The 17,775-nt window shown below is 36.3% G+C and overlaps 1 protein-coding gene across 8 annotated transcripts in view; it reads left to right on the top strand.

The window, feature by feature from the left end:
• LOC129797963 (protein sprint) overlaps positions 1–17,775 on the top strand; it is a 179,183-nt gene that overhangs the window by 158,698 nt on the left and 2,710 nt on the right. For 5 of the 8 annotated variants that reach the window (XM_055840865.1, XM_055840867.1, XM_055840862.1 and 2 more), the window contains 7 exons: positions 1,675–2,652; positions 2,714–3,173; positions 3,233–4,055; positions 5,004–5,200; positions 5,271–5,426; positions 13,993–14,810; positions 14,876–15,074. In XM_055840865.1, the coding sequence (XP_055696840.1) occupies positions 1,675–2,652; positions 2,714–3,173; positions 3,233–4,055; positions 5,004–5,200; positions 5,271–5,426; positions 13,993–14,810; positions 14,876–15,074 (3,631 nt within the window). The remainder of the gene's footprint in view (positions 1–1,674; positions 2,653–2,713; positions 3,174–3,232; positions 4,056–5,003; positions 5,201–5,270; positions 5,427–13,992; positions 14,811–14,875; positions 15,075–17,775) is intronic. The other 3 variants (XM_055840864.1, XM_055840866.1, XM_055840863.1) reach the window with 1 other exon arrangement.

The raw sequence follows: 17,775 nt of genomic DNA, 5'->3' as shown, positions 1-17,775 counted from the left end.
TAACCCTTTAAGGTCGAGTGGGACACCGCTGTCGCAAAAAATTTTTTTCTGACAATTTAGAAAACAAAATAAATTTTTATAGTCTAAAATCTGTTTTTGTTTTGGGACACCGATGTCCCACTCGACCTTAACCCTTTAAAGACGAATGGGACATCGGTGTCCTAAAATAAAAACTCATTTTTCGGACTATTTTAGAGGACAAAATGAATTTCTATAGGCAAAAAAATGTTTTTGTTTTTGGGTCACCGGTGTCCCATTCGTCCTTAATGGGTTAAAGGGTTAAACTTACCTCAAGTTCTTGGAATTAACTACGTTGTCTTAGCAAATACAATTAATTTTTTCTGCTGATTTTTTCACAGTGTTGCTAAAAGGACCATTTATAAATAACCTGCCCATTCAATTGATGAGCCTTCTTGCGTAAATCCGTCGCACGAGATCATTTAGTTAGAAACATGATTGTTGACCAAAATGTCCTCGAAGGGATAGACAGTAAATTGTTGGGATGAAAATTGCTGTTCATTCACGTGGAACAGAACAAATGAGAATGGGCGAGACGGGCGAGTAGATGGGAAAATGAATCCATTAAGAGTGAAAGTCGGGCGAAAAAACAGGCGAGCTTTTCATTTGTTGAGGCCCATCTCTCTTGCATGATGTTTCATTTTCGCATCAGTATTTGGGTAGAATTTACAATTCTGATCACACATACACCTCATGCCAGGAGAGAATTGGATTATCGTTGAAAACAGAGAGCTCTGATTACATCGGTTTACCAATCTGCATACATTTGCCTCGTTGTCTCTTCTGCAAACATATTGTCAAATGCCGCCATTAAGTGCTTCCCATCCTCGATTATCTGCCTCCCCATGACGCATATTAAATATTCTGCCTTTTTGAGAGCTCACCACCCTATAAACCCAAACCTCAAAGCTTTTTTTTGGGGGCTGGTAAAATGAGACACTGAGAAAATTAGTAGATGTGGGCGAAGCTTTTTATGTTAGCAACAGCGAGAAGCCGAACACAAAACCTTTCCCCAATCAGGATAGTTGGAAGGCTTCCAGGAAAAAAAAGCTTCAATAGACTTTGAGCAAACGTGATAGGACTTCGACTTTGATTAAAATGTTTTTGATAGAGTTCAAAGGCGATAGCTTTAAAGTTTTCCGCATTTTCATTAGTTTCCAATAGCAAGGGAGAGTACTCTATAATTTTATAACGTTTTTGTTTAAGGACAACCAGCGTAGAAAGCAAAAACTTTAAACTTGATATTGAATCAAAGGATTAATTAACCTTCATTAGAATGTAAATTGGTGCGATAACAAACTTTCCAGTTTTGTGTTAAATTAAGGAGAAAATTGTGAATTATTCATCAAAATTTCTGACAACTTTTAATGACAGTTAATCGAATTCTAACGATTTTTGACATATTATTACCTATCGGTTTACATATTAAAATTACAGAAGTATTTTTGTAAATTAAGGAAGCACTTGACCCTAATAATTAAATTTTTGATAACATTTTACATAAAAATAGTACAGGGGATAATTTTTATTTTTCAAATGTGACAACTTTGCATGACAGCTATTTGAATTCAAAATAACAGTTTATCTCGATTTTTTGAATATTTCTTGTAATTTCCAAATTCTTAACTAATATGGAAACTTATGATTCTCTTTCAGAATTTCGTAGTTCGAGGTTCAAGCCAGGCCAACACAATGGCAGTTTCAGTTCGTCTTCCTCCAGATACAGGTCCCTACATCGAACATTACTTAATCCAATCGGACAATGGGATCCTTTCTCTGGAGAGCTCCCGTTTCAAGTTCGACTCCATTCCCGCCCTGATTGCTCACTATGCCCAGTGCTGCGATGAACTACCAGTGCAATTGATGCTCCCACGAGCCCTACGAGAAGCCAAGAACCGACAGCAACTGTCATCATTGGCTCTGCTTGGTCAGGAGTTCTGGCGATATCCCATGGCCAGTCCGAAACCAGGGAGTCAGGCTTCAACCCCAGTAGATCCCAAGTCTGCAGCAACGGATTCCTCAGGGGTTGGAGTGACGGTATTTAGTTCTTCCGTGAGTCAGAAACATCCTCCGAAACCTCTGAAAGGTCCGAATATTCTAAGTCCTGGTCAGGCTGGATCACCTCACTGCCAGGTGGAGACACCCTCCGACACATCTTCTAGTCTCAGCAGCTTTACTCCCAGCAATGGTCATCAACTCTTGAGCCCAGAATCCATCGATAGCGTGGTCTTGACCATGTCCCCAGTGGAATCTTGCCGATCAGGGATTGTGGGAAAAACCAGCACCTTCAAAACTCAGCTCAAGCGACAAGCTCCTGTTCCTTTGGCCAGGACCCCAGAACTCATTGATCAAGGAGATAAAGTTGGGGTCTTTGGGGGAGAATCTTTCCTCGGTGGACAGATTCGAGCTCCCAGACCAACTCCACCAAATACTCTCAACCTAGGTCCTTTGAGAACACCACCAGCTCCTCCTCCTCGCTGGTCCAAGCCAGTTGCGAATGTAAGTCCTGACCAAGCTACTGTGGAAACCCAAGCCAACAACTTTACCGTCACCACAACGGTGACTTTCAGTATGGAAAGTGGTTCTAAAGCGCAGAGTCCACAGATTGTAGAGGTCTCATCCCCAACGGCTAGTGTAAGCCTAAGCATAGGCATAACCCAAATTTTATACGAACTAATAGAACTTTGTATTGCAGGACGTCCTCCAGTTCCAGACCATCTCGAAGAGACTGTCTCCCGAAGGGGAATGCCACAAGAATGGGGAAGCATTATCAACACTGGACTCCAAGAGGTGGATCAGCAATCTCAGCAGAGACACATCACGGGGCAATCGAAAGGTTCAGTCACCGAGTCTAGCAGAGACACCCAATGGCCAGAGAATGCGTCGGAGTAAGGCCAAGAAGGAATCCAAGCACTACCAGGTATTTTGTTATGAAAATCCTGGGGATGAGACACTGACTGGACCATCGTTGCAGGAGTCCGACATTTTGGAATCCCCCTCAGTTTACTGCAGAAGTGCCCTGGGCGACAAGATCAGTGACTATGAGGATATTTGGACACAAGAGAACAACAATGGAAATCTCCTAAGAGGATCCCATATGTCCAGCTTTAGGCCTGAAGTCCATGGGAAGAGGCCTGATCTCCTAGCAGAGACCCGTAAGCTTTTCATATTAGGCTTTTAAGCACCGAAAAATTTAAATTCTTTTACATTTCAGCTACTGTGACTTCCCTCAATGGAAATCTTCTCTCTCCAACTGGATCTTTAGCTTCCTCTAACAATTCCCCGCCAAAACCTCCCTCAGAGACTGACTCAGTTACACCCCTCTGTCCCCAAGCTGAATCCACAGAACGTACCAGCTTCCTCGAGAACGAATCTCTTGTAGCTCATCTTGCCAATCCCAAGGAGGGTACTCAACGTTTCGGAATCTACCACAAGAATCAAACATCAGGTTCGGACTCTGATCCGATGCTACAGCCCCGGAATCGTTTGGGTTTAGTATTAACCAGTACGCCACCTAAGCTTGAAGATCCCACGACACCGGTTGGAGCTTCGGGTAGGAGCAAGCAGGGCAGTCCCTTCTACTCTGAACCTGTAGATTCTGTGCAGAACATCACAAGGCGTAGCAATAGGAACTCTCAAATCCCCAACAGTCAGCGCTTCTCGGAGCCACCTAAAGGACCTTTCCGAAGCGCCCTAGCCTCAATTATCCCTCATGGGGATGCAATGCAGCGCAACCCGCTAGCTGGATCTCTCGATGAGCTTAAGAAGCGAAACAGGAAGGCCAGGGGGAGGCTCGATCCTTGGCCACTAGACAGCAGCTGGGAATTTGTGGGGAATGACGCCAACGAAGAAAATGACTATGACTCTGACCTCAATTGGAGAACTAGCTACAGGAGGGAAAGTGTTCAAGCTCCACCGCAAGTTCAACCCCCTAAACCTCAACCTGAACCACCAAGGGAGACGAAGCAGAGACCACTTACAATCCATCAGATCATTGCAACGAGGATGCCTGAATTAAATCTCCCAGAACAGATAAGGTAAGTGTTTCCGGCTACTGAAGGACTTTAATGTTATTTTAAAGAACTTACTGAATTCCCTGACTCTTTCTGTCACAAATATCTGTACTACGCCATTTTGATTTTTACACTGATTGACATTAAGCGACTATAAGTCATCGACTCCGCTATCTAATCGATTGATCGATGTCGATATTATTTGAATTGCAACGTTTGAAATCAAATTAGCAAACGATGCAAAAGATCCATTCTCTAGCTCCGGAAAAATGATCCAAACACTCGAAAGTATCCAATAAAGAAATGCCAAACCATTTTTTTTGTTTTGTTTGGCCATTAGATTGACTATTTGGCCAGAACTTGAAAAAGAAGGGAGAGTAAAGGAGTTTTGTCGTCGTATTTTCTTTCTTTCAGGTTAGGTTAATCATAACCTCACATTCTCAGATAATTTCCCAGATAATGGACTAGTTATCCAGGGTTTTCTGCCGTCTTACCCGGTGAAGTCGGTTTTGAAGTCGGCGGCAGACGCAAAAATGGAGATTGACAATAAATTATTATTATTATTATTATTTCTTGGTTAAATAGAAATGCCTCTGATTTTTTCCATATGTTTGTTAGTCCTACTTCCGGAGAGAAATTTTCCCTAAAATTTAAATGTCGACAGCAAAATTAATATTTTGTTTATTTATTCTCAATCCTCTCATTTTATAAATATTGAGCTACATTAAACATCTCCAGGCTGATGAACCATATTGCTGATTTTACATAAGAAATTTAAAAATAAACAAATGAAATTGTCGTAGGAAGATTGAAATACAGAGAAATGGCACTTTATCTCCTTGAATAAAGTATATTTATGCCAATATTTTCCAAAATTAGGCAGAAATGGGAAGAAAATGATAAAAAGAAATTTTAGGAGATGCTTTTACGGAAAATTTTGGAAGTTATCGTTATCCTTGGTCAATGTTTCAGGTGTTCAACACCAACTCCAGAATCCAGTGTAATAAATGGGACAATTACGCGAAGGCAGCGAATCTCTGCTTATGACAACGTTGAAAGGGGAGCAACATCTTCTCTCCTGTGTCCGGATAGTGCTCAATCTGATGATGGAACCGTGTTCTCAGAGCCTTGGGACAGTTCCCAGTGGGACTCCTTCTTGCCCCAGGATGGTAAAAAAAAAAATTTAATAAATGTCAGCTGATCTTCTTGAGTCTCAAAACAATTTATCCGCCTTTCCAGACGCCTCTGATTCGATTCATCTGTCCAAGTGTCGGGCACTTCTGGGTCAAGAGGAGGACGACACCCTCGTAGAAGATGCGTCACAAAGAGAGAAGCAGCCCGCTAAAGTGGCCACGATATTCCGCAGTAGAAGCTGTCGCGATCGTGAGATTCTATGTGAGTAATCCACAAAAATGTCTTTGTTAAATGCATGGGAAGACCAAATATTGCTGGAGCCACAAATTTGTCCAGTTAGGCAAATACCCACGGATTTAGCTTCCCAATATTCCTATTTCTGTCTCGGAATTGCGCTTCATCCAAAGATGAACTTTGATATTGTCGCGGGAAAGGAGAGACACATTCTCATTCATTACTACTAAACATTCTTCTGATAAGGGAGGCTTGCATCGATTTTCCTCGATCTTCATGTCTACACTTGTCTCATGCTTTTGTTTACTATTCCCTGATCATCACACTCTCTGGGTTCTGCTATGCTTTTCGATGATCTTACTGAAATTTTAAGTGATCTTTAATGTTTTTTTAAGCTCTTTAAGGAGTTTTTATGAAAATTGGAAAATTACTATCTCTTGAAAAGGCTCGTTCAATGATCTTTCGTGTGAAGATCTCTAATCAATATTAAATTTTATTATTTTTTTTATCAAATATTTTATTTATTATTTTTAATATATAACTGCTTTTGAGCGAATGCTCTTGAATGCATATTTCAAGAGATACAGAGCTTAATGAATTTTATATTTGAGTAATAGCGGCCACCGCCGTAACTGTGTTATCACACTTGCGCATTAAAATTTTAATGTGATTCACATTAATTGTCGCTTGTGAGCGTCCAAATATGTTATTTGTGTCAGTGAGTCACTTAATATTTGGGGTTTTTCTATTTATTGATAAAGAAGTGGACTTGGCCTGCAAAAATAAGTTTAAATTTACCTAAAGCATAAATATTTTTCACATTAAAAAATTAAAGAGAAAATCGCATTAATTTTTCGCATTAATGCTATAAATCAATTTGTATCAAATTTTGCGGGCCAAGTCTACCTTTTTATCAACAAATAGATCAAATTTTGAATATAAAATGATTCAAACACACAAATTACACATTTGTACTCTCACCAGCGACAATTAATGTGAATCATATTAAAATTTTAATGTGCAAGTGTGATAACACAGTAAAGCGCCGTAAGGAGTAGGTGACTAACGTCCAGATCGAAAACGATGAGAAACTCTTTCTCAAGTTGTATGATCCATCTGCAAAATCCAAAAAGAATAAAAAAATAATTAAATGAAATAAGCAAGATAAAAAATGGGAAAGAGAATGTCGAAAAAATATTATATTGCTTTAAAATGATCCTGATTAGCGTTTTGTTTTGGTTTTATAAGTCGATAATAAACATTTAAACTTGATTTTTTATGGCAAAATATTTATTAAAATGTTTTAAATAATTTATAATTTGTTTTAAAATTTTACCTATTGAAGATTTTAATAGATTTTACAAACTTTTTCATTTTTTTTTATTATTTTTCACTATACCTAAGTGTTATCTAACTTGAAATTTTAAAGTTAAGTCTAGCTCACATTAAAAAACTATTCTCTCGACTTTTGTTTGCTTAACTATTATTCTTTTAAGATAATCGTTTTTTATATTCAAATAACTTTGTTTATTTTAAATAAATGTAATTAAGAAACAAAGTGTAATGTTTTTTTTTTAATTTATTTTTACGTGATTCTCTTTTAGATAATACTTGTCTAATTCAAATGTTGTATTAACATTTTTTTACTTTTTAAAAGTCCTATGTTTTATCTTGTTGATTTTTTTTAAATTCAATTATAAATTCTTTGTATTTTTTAAAATTTTACGATAACTTATCGAGAAGGATAATTTTATCATTATACTTATCAAAAACTAAAATTTTGGTGAATGTCCTAATTCTGATTCAAATATATATCAAAGCAGAAAGTAAAGTAAAATATTTAACTTAAAGATTTAGAATTAAAAGTGTATGTTTGATTTATCTATTTATGTTTTACAAGATCATAAAAGAATTTTTAATTTGAAGGATTAAAAAAAAAAACATAAGAATAAGCTTTCAAAATAAAGAAAACTTAAAGGATTTGCCATTTGAATATGAACATTAATCTAAAGTTTTTCTTTTTTTATGATAGAAATAATAATTAAATACACTTGAAAATTTAAAAAAAAATCATTAAAAGATCCTTATCTCAGAATATAAATCAAGTTTTAAAATAATTTGATAAATTGAAAAATTAATTATCTGATTTATCGATTGAATTACATTTAAACTCCGATTTTTTTATACTTTTCCATGAAAAATTCTTTAAATTTATTTTGAAAATTAATGGTAAAAAAATAAATAAGAGTAAATCTCTATTTTTGAATTGCAGTCCTTAGTAAATAACATTTTGACAAGTGAATATGCATTATTTCGTCTTGATTAAATCATTTTTAAAAATATTTAAATTGCATATCTTAAGTATTTAATATAAAGAGTAATAGAAATTAATTAAATGTGTTTTCCATTAAACAATTCTATTTTATAAATTAGTTTCATCTAGTTTCATCAAATCTTCTGAATTACTGAAATCTCTTACAAGTCTTTTTTGTAACATATCTTTAGCAAGGGGTAGATAACTGTGCCGCTCACGGTTCACTCGAGTGTCGATCTGTCGATTTCTTCCAAAAATGATTCCGATCTGCCGATCTTGTTTCAATCTACCGGTGTCATGACGATCTACCGATGTCATACTGATCTGCAAATTTCTGGAAAAATCGTCTCCATTTATCGATTTCATAGCAAAATAATGCCAATCTACCGATTTTTAGTTTCAGACCGCCACGATTTTTCCGATCGTCGCTCACGGTTCACTCTGAGAGCCACTTATTTATCCCTCGATCTTTCGTATTTCTATCCTTTTATACAGGGGAACCACTACAGTAGACTCTCTCGCTTATCCGTGAGAGCGGGACCAAAATGTCACACGGATATTGAGATTGATACACATCAAATTGTTTGAAATTCAATTCGGAAAAAGAGTTCACGGATAAGCGAGAGTCTACTGTACAGGGGCAAAATGTAACAAAAATACTTATTTATTTATTTATTTATTTATTTCGATGTGCCTGACTTTTATTGCCATTTTGTACATTGTTGAATTTACAATTTTTTATTTGGTTTACAACGTTTTTGAGAAATATGTTCCTTCAAACGTTTCAATGCTTTTCACTGGGCGGAACTCGAACTCACAACTGTAACAGTCGAGCCGGGAGTCACACCACCCAAGAGCCGAACGCTCTTACCGATTGCACTACGGAGCCCCCGTAACAAAAATATCTTTAATTGCAACTGTAGAAAATTGCCATGTAGATGATAGATGTGTTATCGGAGAGGGAAACTCCGTCCGGATGCGGCAACACTGTGGAGTTTTCAACCCAAGATCAAAAACTACCTCTTCTTCAGAGTTTTCGACACGCTCCATGTCTTCCTCAGTGATCGAGTGTTGTCGGAGATCTGTGGGTTTCGTTGGGAAGGGGATGTTTTGCATTGGCGGGAAGGTTCCAGGATTTTCACAAAAGATCTCAACTGATGCACCAGACACTCTTCGGTCATTCGGGAACAACTGAATTGTAACTCTTCGCGGTTTGAGGATATAGAATTTTTAAAATATCTGATTTGCCACAATTTGCCCCAGATCCCATAAATGGATTTCAAGAGATCAAAGGTTGTCCTTGAATCTAAATCTAGGGTCTGTGTAAGTCTAAATGTCCCCAGGAATATCAATTTTTGGTAATTTATTGAAGTAACACCTTGTAGCTATATAATCATCAAGTCTGAATACCGCATAAGCCTCTTAGGATTGAGAAGGTCATTATACCCATTATACCGATCTTTCAAACAATTATAATGACTTTTGTAAACCTTAAATCCCATGATCAAGTGATCTCCGAAGTCCCTTACCCTCTTCCAAGATTCAAAGAGAAAAGATTTCCCACACTTTGTGATTCATACGCACTAAAAATCTTTCAACCAAAACGCACCCCGATCGCGTCTTTGGAAAAAAAAAGATGATTGCTCTCGATCGTCTGTCCTCACTATCATTGTGGAAGTTCTATGAATGCATTCTCAAGCAAATTGCGCGCTCAAAATGCCAAATTGGGTCAAAATTGCATAGTATCCGAGATAGAAATTTATCCTACTTAGGCGGTAGAGTCAAAGTGTGATTTGCGGTCTGATGTAATATAAATTGATAATGGCATCATCGAGGATCGCACCATTACTCTCCTAATCTCATGTTCACACATCAATGGGAAATTCATATGACAATTTGTTAGATAATGACCTTATAATTCCACAACAAATAATAAAGTAAGATAGTGGAGGCGATAGGGGATTGCTTTTCCTATATGCGATCGAGATACGATCATGATCTTCAAATGAGGGATGTTGTTGTTTTTACCAAAAAGCTTCGGGACCAAGAGAGATCTTGAGCAAATATTTTTTTTGCTTGGGAATGACCAAAAGGGGTTTGGGAAAATGACCTGAGGAGAAGGGGATTATGGAATTCCAGAGAGTTAAGTGATCTTTAAGTGAGAGGGATATTTTCTTGCAAATGTTAGTGGTAGAGGTTCTTGGGACGCCAAGGGGCTGGACGTTGGGAATGAGATAAGCACGAAGAGTGAGAGTGGAAAAATGAGCAAGCTCTGATAATCCTGATAATGAGCCCGAGGCGGAGTCTTGAAAAACCGAAGGCGAGCTAGACAAATGCTTATTCTCACTGAGTCAGCTGCAGAGTTCAGTAGTCCGGTGAAAAACTGTTCTATCGTGATTTTTTTTCTTTTGTGCTGACCAGCAAAAAGTTCCCAAAACACAGCATCAATGCGTGATTTGTGATCTTTGCTGGGAATTTTCGGGGTGATCTTGAGTAACTTGTGTGGAGGTGAAAGGATCAGTGATCAAGTGAACCAATAGTGCCGATGAGAAATTTTCATTTTCGCACATTTGTGCTCCGTGGTAAAAATCGCTATTATATCAATCATGAAGTGGTTCACCAGATTATACCGAAAAAGAAGCGTGAGCCCAGCTAATATGCCAGCTAGGCCTAGTGGTAGTATCAATTCTGTGACTTTTGATCTCAATGTCTGTGAACAGAGTGTATCTGATGTGTGCTTTCGTGGGCCCCATGGCTCCGATCCGTCTACAATATCGAGTGGATCGACACCCAGGAAGTTCCCCCTCAAGTCGATCTTGCGTAAAAACAGCAAATACGGTCGAACTGATCGTTGGCCCCAAACAAAATGGATTAAAGACTCTGGGGGCTTGTCCAAAATAATCAAGCGTGATATATGGGAATCTAGGGGATTCCTATGGCCAGATAATGTCGATACCATGCCCATCAATCAGCAGATCTACATGCTGAGGATCTGGGAAGTGATAGAGAATGAATTGGAAGAGGAGGAAAATTATGTAGATCTTTCAACTTATGAAATCGTCGATCCTCCACCATCAGTAGTAGACCTGACCCTCTACAATCCCGAAACTGACGAAGATGGCGTCTTCGCGGGAGCTGATCAACCTTTCGTTGAGGATCGCTTGAATTCAACCAGCGATTTCTTCGAAACCGAGTGGATCCTCGGATATTCAATTGATCGCAGTCTCAGCAATGATAGTTTCGCAGTAATCGAGAGTACGTCGCAGCCTACAACTTCAGAAGCGGGATCTAACTCAATGGGTGAGATACAAGAAGATTCAGATGAAATCGAACGCTATCGCCTTGAGAAGTTGCTCTCGATTCAAGACAGCATTTCAGCCTCCAAAGATCATTTCGATAAGGGACGCCTAGTAGTTCCTGTGGTCTTCCACAGATCTCAAGGCTACCCCTACTCCAGTAGCCTTCTCGTTAAGAAGAACCTAACGTCCACGGACATCGAGGAGGCCTTCGGGCTCAGCGATAATGGCAGCATTATCATCAATCTCGATCATATTGTTGTCCATCAAGGATATTTTGGTTTCAACAGGGGTAAGGCCAAAAAGAAGTACAAGAACGTTCCGAAAGGGAAGGACCCTCTCAATCCCACCACCATGGATAAGCTGAGAATGTGGTTTAAGGATCGTGTTGCCAAGAGGCTACACAAGAAGCTGGAAAAACTGAGGAATCTCTTTCGTGGTACTTGATTTATTGCTTACATCTCTTTCAGATCATCCAGTCATTATATTGCAGATCATGGGATTTACGTAGCATGTAGATTATTTGTATATTCCTGAATTGGTATTTTGTTATTGATAGCATGGCGCCTATTATTTAAAAATTTAAACAACAGAGATATGGTAAATATTTACTTGTGCATTTCTCATGCTATGAAATCACTAAATGCACAAATAAAGTTATTATCAAATAAGTAAGAGTTGGGCAAATAAAAGGGGCTAAATAAACCCAGTAGTTTGCACTATACCAAACAAACTTGAGATTTTCAGTAAAAATATTTTTTTGGTTTTGAGGTTTTAAGGATAAATGCCCAACGCACAATAACATTTGTTTAGTAAACATGTTTTTGATATTTCAATGAGAGTGAGTGAGATCTAGATCTAGTCATCTTACTCATTCTCATGGGAAATTTTGAAAACATGTTTAGAAACAAAACTTATTGTGCCGATGGTCATAATAAGTTCACAAACAATCACAAAGTTTTGCTTACGAACAGCTTAAATCATTCCAATTCTTTTAAAAATTAGTTAAATACGCTAATTAGATTTTTTAGGTTATATTAATGGGTTATATGGGTCAAAAAGACTGAAAAACAGCTCAATTTCCCTATTTTTTAATATAACACATTTTTATTTTTATTGAAGTTCTTATTCTTAAGCATAAAAAAGTACAGCTTAAAGTATATTTTCTGTTATTTTCGTGTAAAATTTAAAGAAAATGTGCTGTTTTTTTTAAGTGTGCGTGACCTACGTAACCCCTTAAGCAAAACCTTAAAAACTCTAACGTATTTGTTGTGGTTGAATCACAAAATCTGCCATTTATTTTCTTTTTGAGAATTTTTTAATCGATAATTTACTTTGTTGGTTTTTTTAATGTCTCACGCACAATAACTTTTGTTTAGTAAATATATTTTTAACATTTCAATGAGAGGGAGTGAAACCTACATCTGGTCATCTCGCTCACTCTCATAGGAAATTTTGAAAACATGTTTATAAACAAAAGCAATTGTGCGTTGAACATAATTCTTAATAAATACTCCCTCCGTTCCGAAATAAGTCGTACGTTTGGCGAAAAATTAGGGATTAAGGAATGGCTTCAGAGAATGTTTTTGTTATTTGCAAATATCTTATGTATGAACTGTCCTCCATGTTCAAGGATAATATGGGGATCCTTTCACGATGGTAAGTTGAGGAAACGATATGTTGAAGTTGTCCATTTTTCGCGTTTTTTTCAAAGAGCTCCGGTAGATAGTTAATCACTGCAAGATGGACTGTGATTAACATTACAGGCTAGAATTTGTTCTTAATTTTTAGTATGCACAAGTAGAACTCAACAGTTATTACCGATATGACATTTTTTATATCTCAAATTTTACAGAATAAGCAATAAAAAGAACATCCTTTTTTATGTTTTCGAATATCTGGATGCAAAATGGTGAGAAATAGGGACTCGGGACCTTCAGCAGACCCCCCCATAAGTTGACCCTGGAACCATTTATAAGTTTCTCTAAAACATATCCAAAATTGAAAAATAGAAATCGCACGATGTGTTTTCGAGCAATCCTAAAAACATGATTTTGGAGGGGAAGGGGAGGGGTGGGGGCAAAATAAAGGACATATTAATGGTCCCGAGGTCAACTTATGGGGGGGTCCCCCGAAGGTCCCAAGTCTGTATCTCTCACCATTCTGCACCTATTTTAGATTGAAAATAAAACGCCAAAAATAAGACATTTTTAAGACATTCGTTCCTCAACATACCATCAAGACTGGACCCCAATTTTAGTACTGGACATTAGCAATAGTTCTTTACAAGAGATAATTGTTGATACACAAAACATTTACCAGCAAACTTTCCCTTAATCCCAATTTTTCCCAAACGTACGACTTATTTCGGAACAAGAATTTTTCCCAAACGTACGACTTATTTCGGAACGGAGGGAGTATATTTTTAGCAAAAAAAAATAAAACAGATATGGCAGACTCAAAAATTCTTCCATCCTGTTAAATTTTGTGAAAAACGTAGCAAATTTTTACAATTATTATTAGCATATTGCTTGATAGATTAAAATTTGACATTTCATTTTAGGTTAGGTCAGACATAACCCTAGATTTTGTGAGGAAACTTTTTTATCAAATAATAAAATTAAGATTAAATATAAAATATTTTCTTTATATCTTTTTATTCATTTGTATTGTGTCTGAGAATACAAATTTAAAGAACTTACTAATGTAACACAAGATGCTGTAGAAAATTTTAGGTTAACTGCTAAAAGCTGTCATTAAAAATCGCTTCCCGCTCGGCGAAATTTTGACATTAAATGATGCATTTTGAATTTGAACAAATCTCAATCGTTCACATGTATCTATGATCATCGAAGATCAGGAAGAAATTAAGAGACTTCCGGTTTTCCCTATCTTATGTCTTTCATTATCCTTCATGGATTTTTTTTTAATAATTCCCCTGACTCCTGAAAATACAACTTTGTTTCTTTTCTGGCCTTTCCAGGTCATCCGCGGAATAAGACAACTTCAGGCGGTCCTGGAGAGTCCGTGGGAGCATATGCAATGTCCCTGGCCAATGATCCCACCTCTACTTTTGCCAGGAACATTGAGAACTTCATCTGCTGCACCAAAGAATCCCGCGAAGCTGCCCCGCAGATCGTCATGCGGAACATGAGGCAGTTCATGAGTGGAATGAAGAATTACCTGGTGAAACATGGCGAGGGAGACTTCCAGCTGGAAGTCCAACGTGCATGCTCACGCCTCAAGCCCGATGAGTTCCTCAATCTGGACACAATCCTCGAGGGAGTTATGCAGCGTCTGGTGGTTCTTCCTCTGCGGGAACATCTCTACGGACTCTTTGTGGAATACTACACCAGATCCCGGGATATTCAGCTTCTGGTGGAGAATGTTCGATTCGCTAGTGGCAAAAGCGCCATTGACATGGGAATCCGAAAGGAGATTTCTCCACCATCTGAGTCTTCCATGAGGTACATTGCAATGATCTTGCAGCGTCTGCAAGAAGCTGAACAGCCTCTGGAGAAGCTCGATTACCTTCTAGCTGCTGTGTCGGCCATCTTTGAGGCCACAGGCTCTCCCAAGAACAATGCTCTCTGTGCTGATGACTTCCTACCCATTTTGGTCTACGTTGTGGCCAAGAGTGGATTTGTCGGAGCTGAAATTGAAGCGGAATTCATGTGGGGTCTCCTCCAGCCTTCACTCCTCAGCGGAGAGGCTGGGTACTACCTCACTGCCCTATGCAGTGCAGCTCATGTACTTAAGACCTTTAAAGATAGCCAGAATGAGATGTCCGGAACTATTGATGTAAGTTCTTCTAACTTTCTCTTCTTGATCGCGATCGGTAAGGATCTTTTTCTTGATCTTTTCAGTGGCGATCTTCAGCAATGCCAGCGTGCTCATCCGTGCTGAGGGTCATCATTCCGGATGAGTACAATGGATCTCTGCAAACGAGGACCCTGCCGGTTCGTCCTCATACAACCACCAAAGAAGTCTGCCGTATCATCGCTCACAAGGCGAGGATCACCAATCCGCAGGACTATGGCCTCTTCAAACTCGTTGACGGAGAAGGTAGGACACTCAAGATTATAAAATTCTATTTCAGTTGAAAGATCATGTGGGGTACTTTGGCGGAAGATTCTTATCTTGATTGACAGCCGTACTAAAGATCACGATCTTAAATCAAAATGTTCGTGGATTTATCAGTGATCAGTACACCAAACAAGTTTTGAAAGTTTTTGGAGCATGAATTTAAAATTAAATTAAAAACATTGAAAAAATCTTAGATAGTAAATCAAGAGTTTGATCAGTAAAAAATTTAATTTTGATGAGTAAATAGCTCAAATTTGATCAAAAATTGATTAAAGCCACGGGCAAGATTCCCAGTTTGTTCATTAACTTCTTAATATTCTATTTGCCAAGAATTGTTTTATTTTTAATATTTATTTATCAGCATTAAACATTTTTTATTTCCGTTTTTAATAATCCATTTACGAATTTTTAAAGTTTTACTGAAAATATGAATGAAATTGAATGATCGTGGTCTTACTGATTTTTAGATGATCTTACGTCAAGATGTTAATTAAAAACTTGTCTAAGCCTTTTTTTAAAAATATTTTTGAAAAAAATCAGAAAAAACAACACATAAATTAAAAGTTTAGTAAAATAGATCCAGAATTATTAAACAAAAATTAAGCATTCTACTTATTTCAAGTTTTAAATAATCATGATTTTCTAATTTTAAAAGATCACCTATAAAACAATTTTTCTTAAATTATTTTTGAATAATTTTAAAACCATTTTTCAATAAGAATTATCAGGTTTAAATCGGTTTTAGTCTATGAAACATCATGATCTTGCCCGTTGATCTTGACTTATAAAGATCAGTTAAAAGTCATAGGAAAATGAGATTTGCTTTTTCTAAGATTTTAGAAAAAAAAATCTAGATCCATTTAAGTTTTACTTTACGAATGATCATGATTCGTGATCTTTCACATAGAGTTAGTATTTTCTTAGTACAAAGCAACGACCATTTTATATGTTGTGCTCTTCGAAAACAATCTCAATTGTGAAATTATTGCTTTCAGAATAATAAAACAGAACTTATGCAAGTTTTGAATCTTATAAATCTTAGTTTTTTCTTATGTTACACTTGATTTATTGAATTCTTTTTCTCGGATTCTGGAAAATCTTAAAAATATAAAATCATCTAGCATTTACCTAAAAATATTTTTTCCATTTATTAAATTAAAAAAATACTTTTAATTGTGCCAAAAGGTTCATTAAAAGGGTAGATATTTACTGTAATATATTTGAAAATTTTTAAAATCTAATTATTTAATAAAATACTAGTAATATTTATTATTTTATTATTTTTTTTAAATAATACCGAAGCAATTTATTGAGCTTAAAATAGCACAAAAGTCTAAACATCTAGTAAAAGATCGTAGTTTATTTAAGAGAATCTAAAGATTCTGGATCTTAGAGATCCTAGTTTACTATATTCTAAAATTAAAAATCAATGGACGGACAAATTTTTACCAAATATTGAAAGATTTAATTTTCTAAAAGGCATAGTCTAATAAAATTAACGGAAAATACTTTTAAAAAATGCAATAGAAACAACTGTAATAAACTTGGTAATAAATTAGTTTTATTAATCCAATTTGAGCTGAGATTCATTACCATTCAAGTTTTCTTAAATAACTTAAAAAATTATGCAAAATAAAGATAAATGGACTATAAAACAAAATTTAAAAATATTTAGATAAAACGTAATTAAAAATATTTATTTTTTTAATACTATTCGGATTATGGAATTAAAAATATTTAAAAAGAGATAGCAAAGCGTCCTAGCTTTGCGGAGTGCTCGAACTCACGATAAAGAGTTATCCATGTATTAACTTTTCGCATGCTTTCTGGGAAATGCCGCTTTACTACCGATTAAAATGATTGATAAATTAAAAAAAAAACATTTCAAAATAATAAATTGCTTAAGAACAGTAGGTTTCAGGATATTTTAGAATGAGTAACCAGCTTTCGTACAAAATAAAAAAGTAAATCCGAGAAAGGTAAATCATTTACAGATACTATATCGACTCATGACCGATTAAGTCCGATGCAGTCGGGTTGGAAATTTCAAGGTCTTTCAAAAAAAATGCGAATTTAAACAAATCGGTTGACAATTACGCCCTTCCAAAAGTGTTTAAACTTGGATCCTCGAAAATTTGATATCGAAATGGTGTCCGAACATAGGTGTCCAAGGACGAAATCTTCGCCTTGACTACCTCTAGAACCTCTAAAACATATTCGAAAATGAAAGATCGTAGGAGCCGTTTTCGAAATAAACCAAAAAACAATATTTTTACAATTTTGATACTTTTTACATAATTAACAATAAAAGCAATTAAAATACAAAAATAATAGCTCACATGAAAATCAAAAGGACAAATCGGGTCTTGGAACAATATAACTACCACGTTCAGTTTTGAACAAATTGATACGTCCAGCATGCCGGTCAATTTGTTCAAAAGTGAAAGTGGTAGTTATTTTGTTCCAAGACCCGATTTGTCCTTTTGATTTTCATGTGAGCTATTATTTTTGTATTTTAATTGCTTTTATTGTTAATTATGTAAAAAGTATCAAAATTGTAAAAATATTGTTTTCTTGGATGTTTGTAGACCGGAGGAAGGGGAAAAATCGTCCCTGAAACGTCGTGTGTAAATACAATTAAATAAATCTGAACCAGGTCAAAAATCCGTGCATTTATATT

The sequence above is a fragment of the Phlebotomus papatasi genome, chromosome 1 (genome assembly GCF_024763615.1).
Source record: "Phlebotomus papatasi isolate M1 chromosome 1, Ppap_2.1, whole genome shotgun sequence".
Taxonomy (NCBI): domain Eukaryota; kingdom Metazoa; phylum Arthropoda; class Insecta; order Diptera; family Psychodidae; genus Phlebotomus; species Phlebotomus papatasi.
Note: the sequence above shows the minus strand (reverse complement) of the source record. Positions and strands in the feature narration are given on the sequence as shown.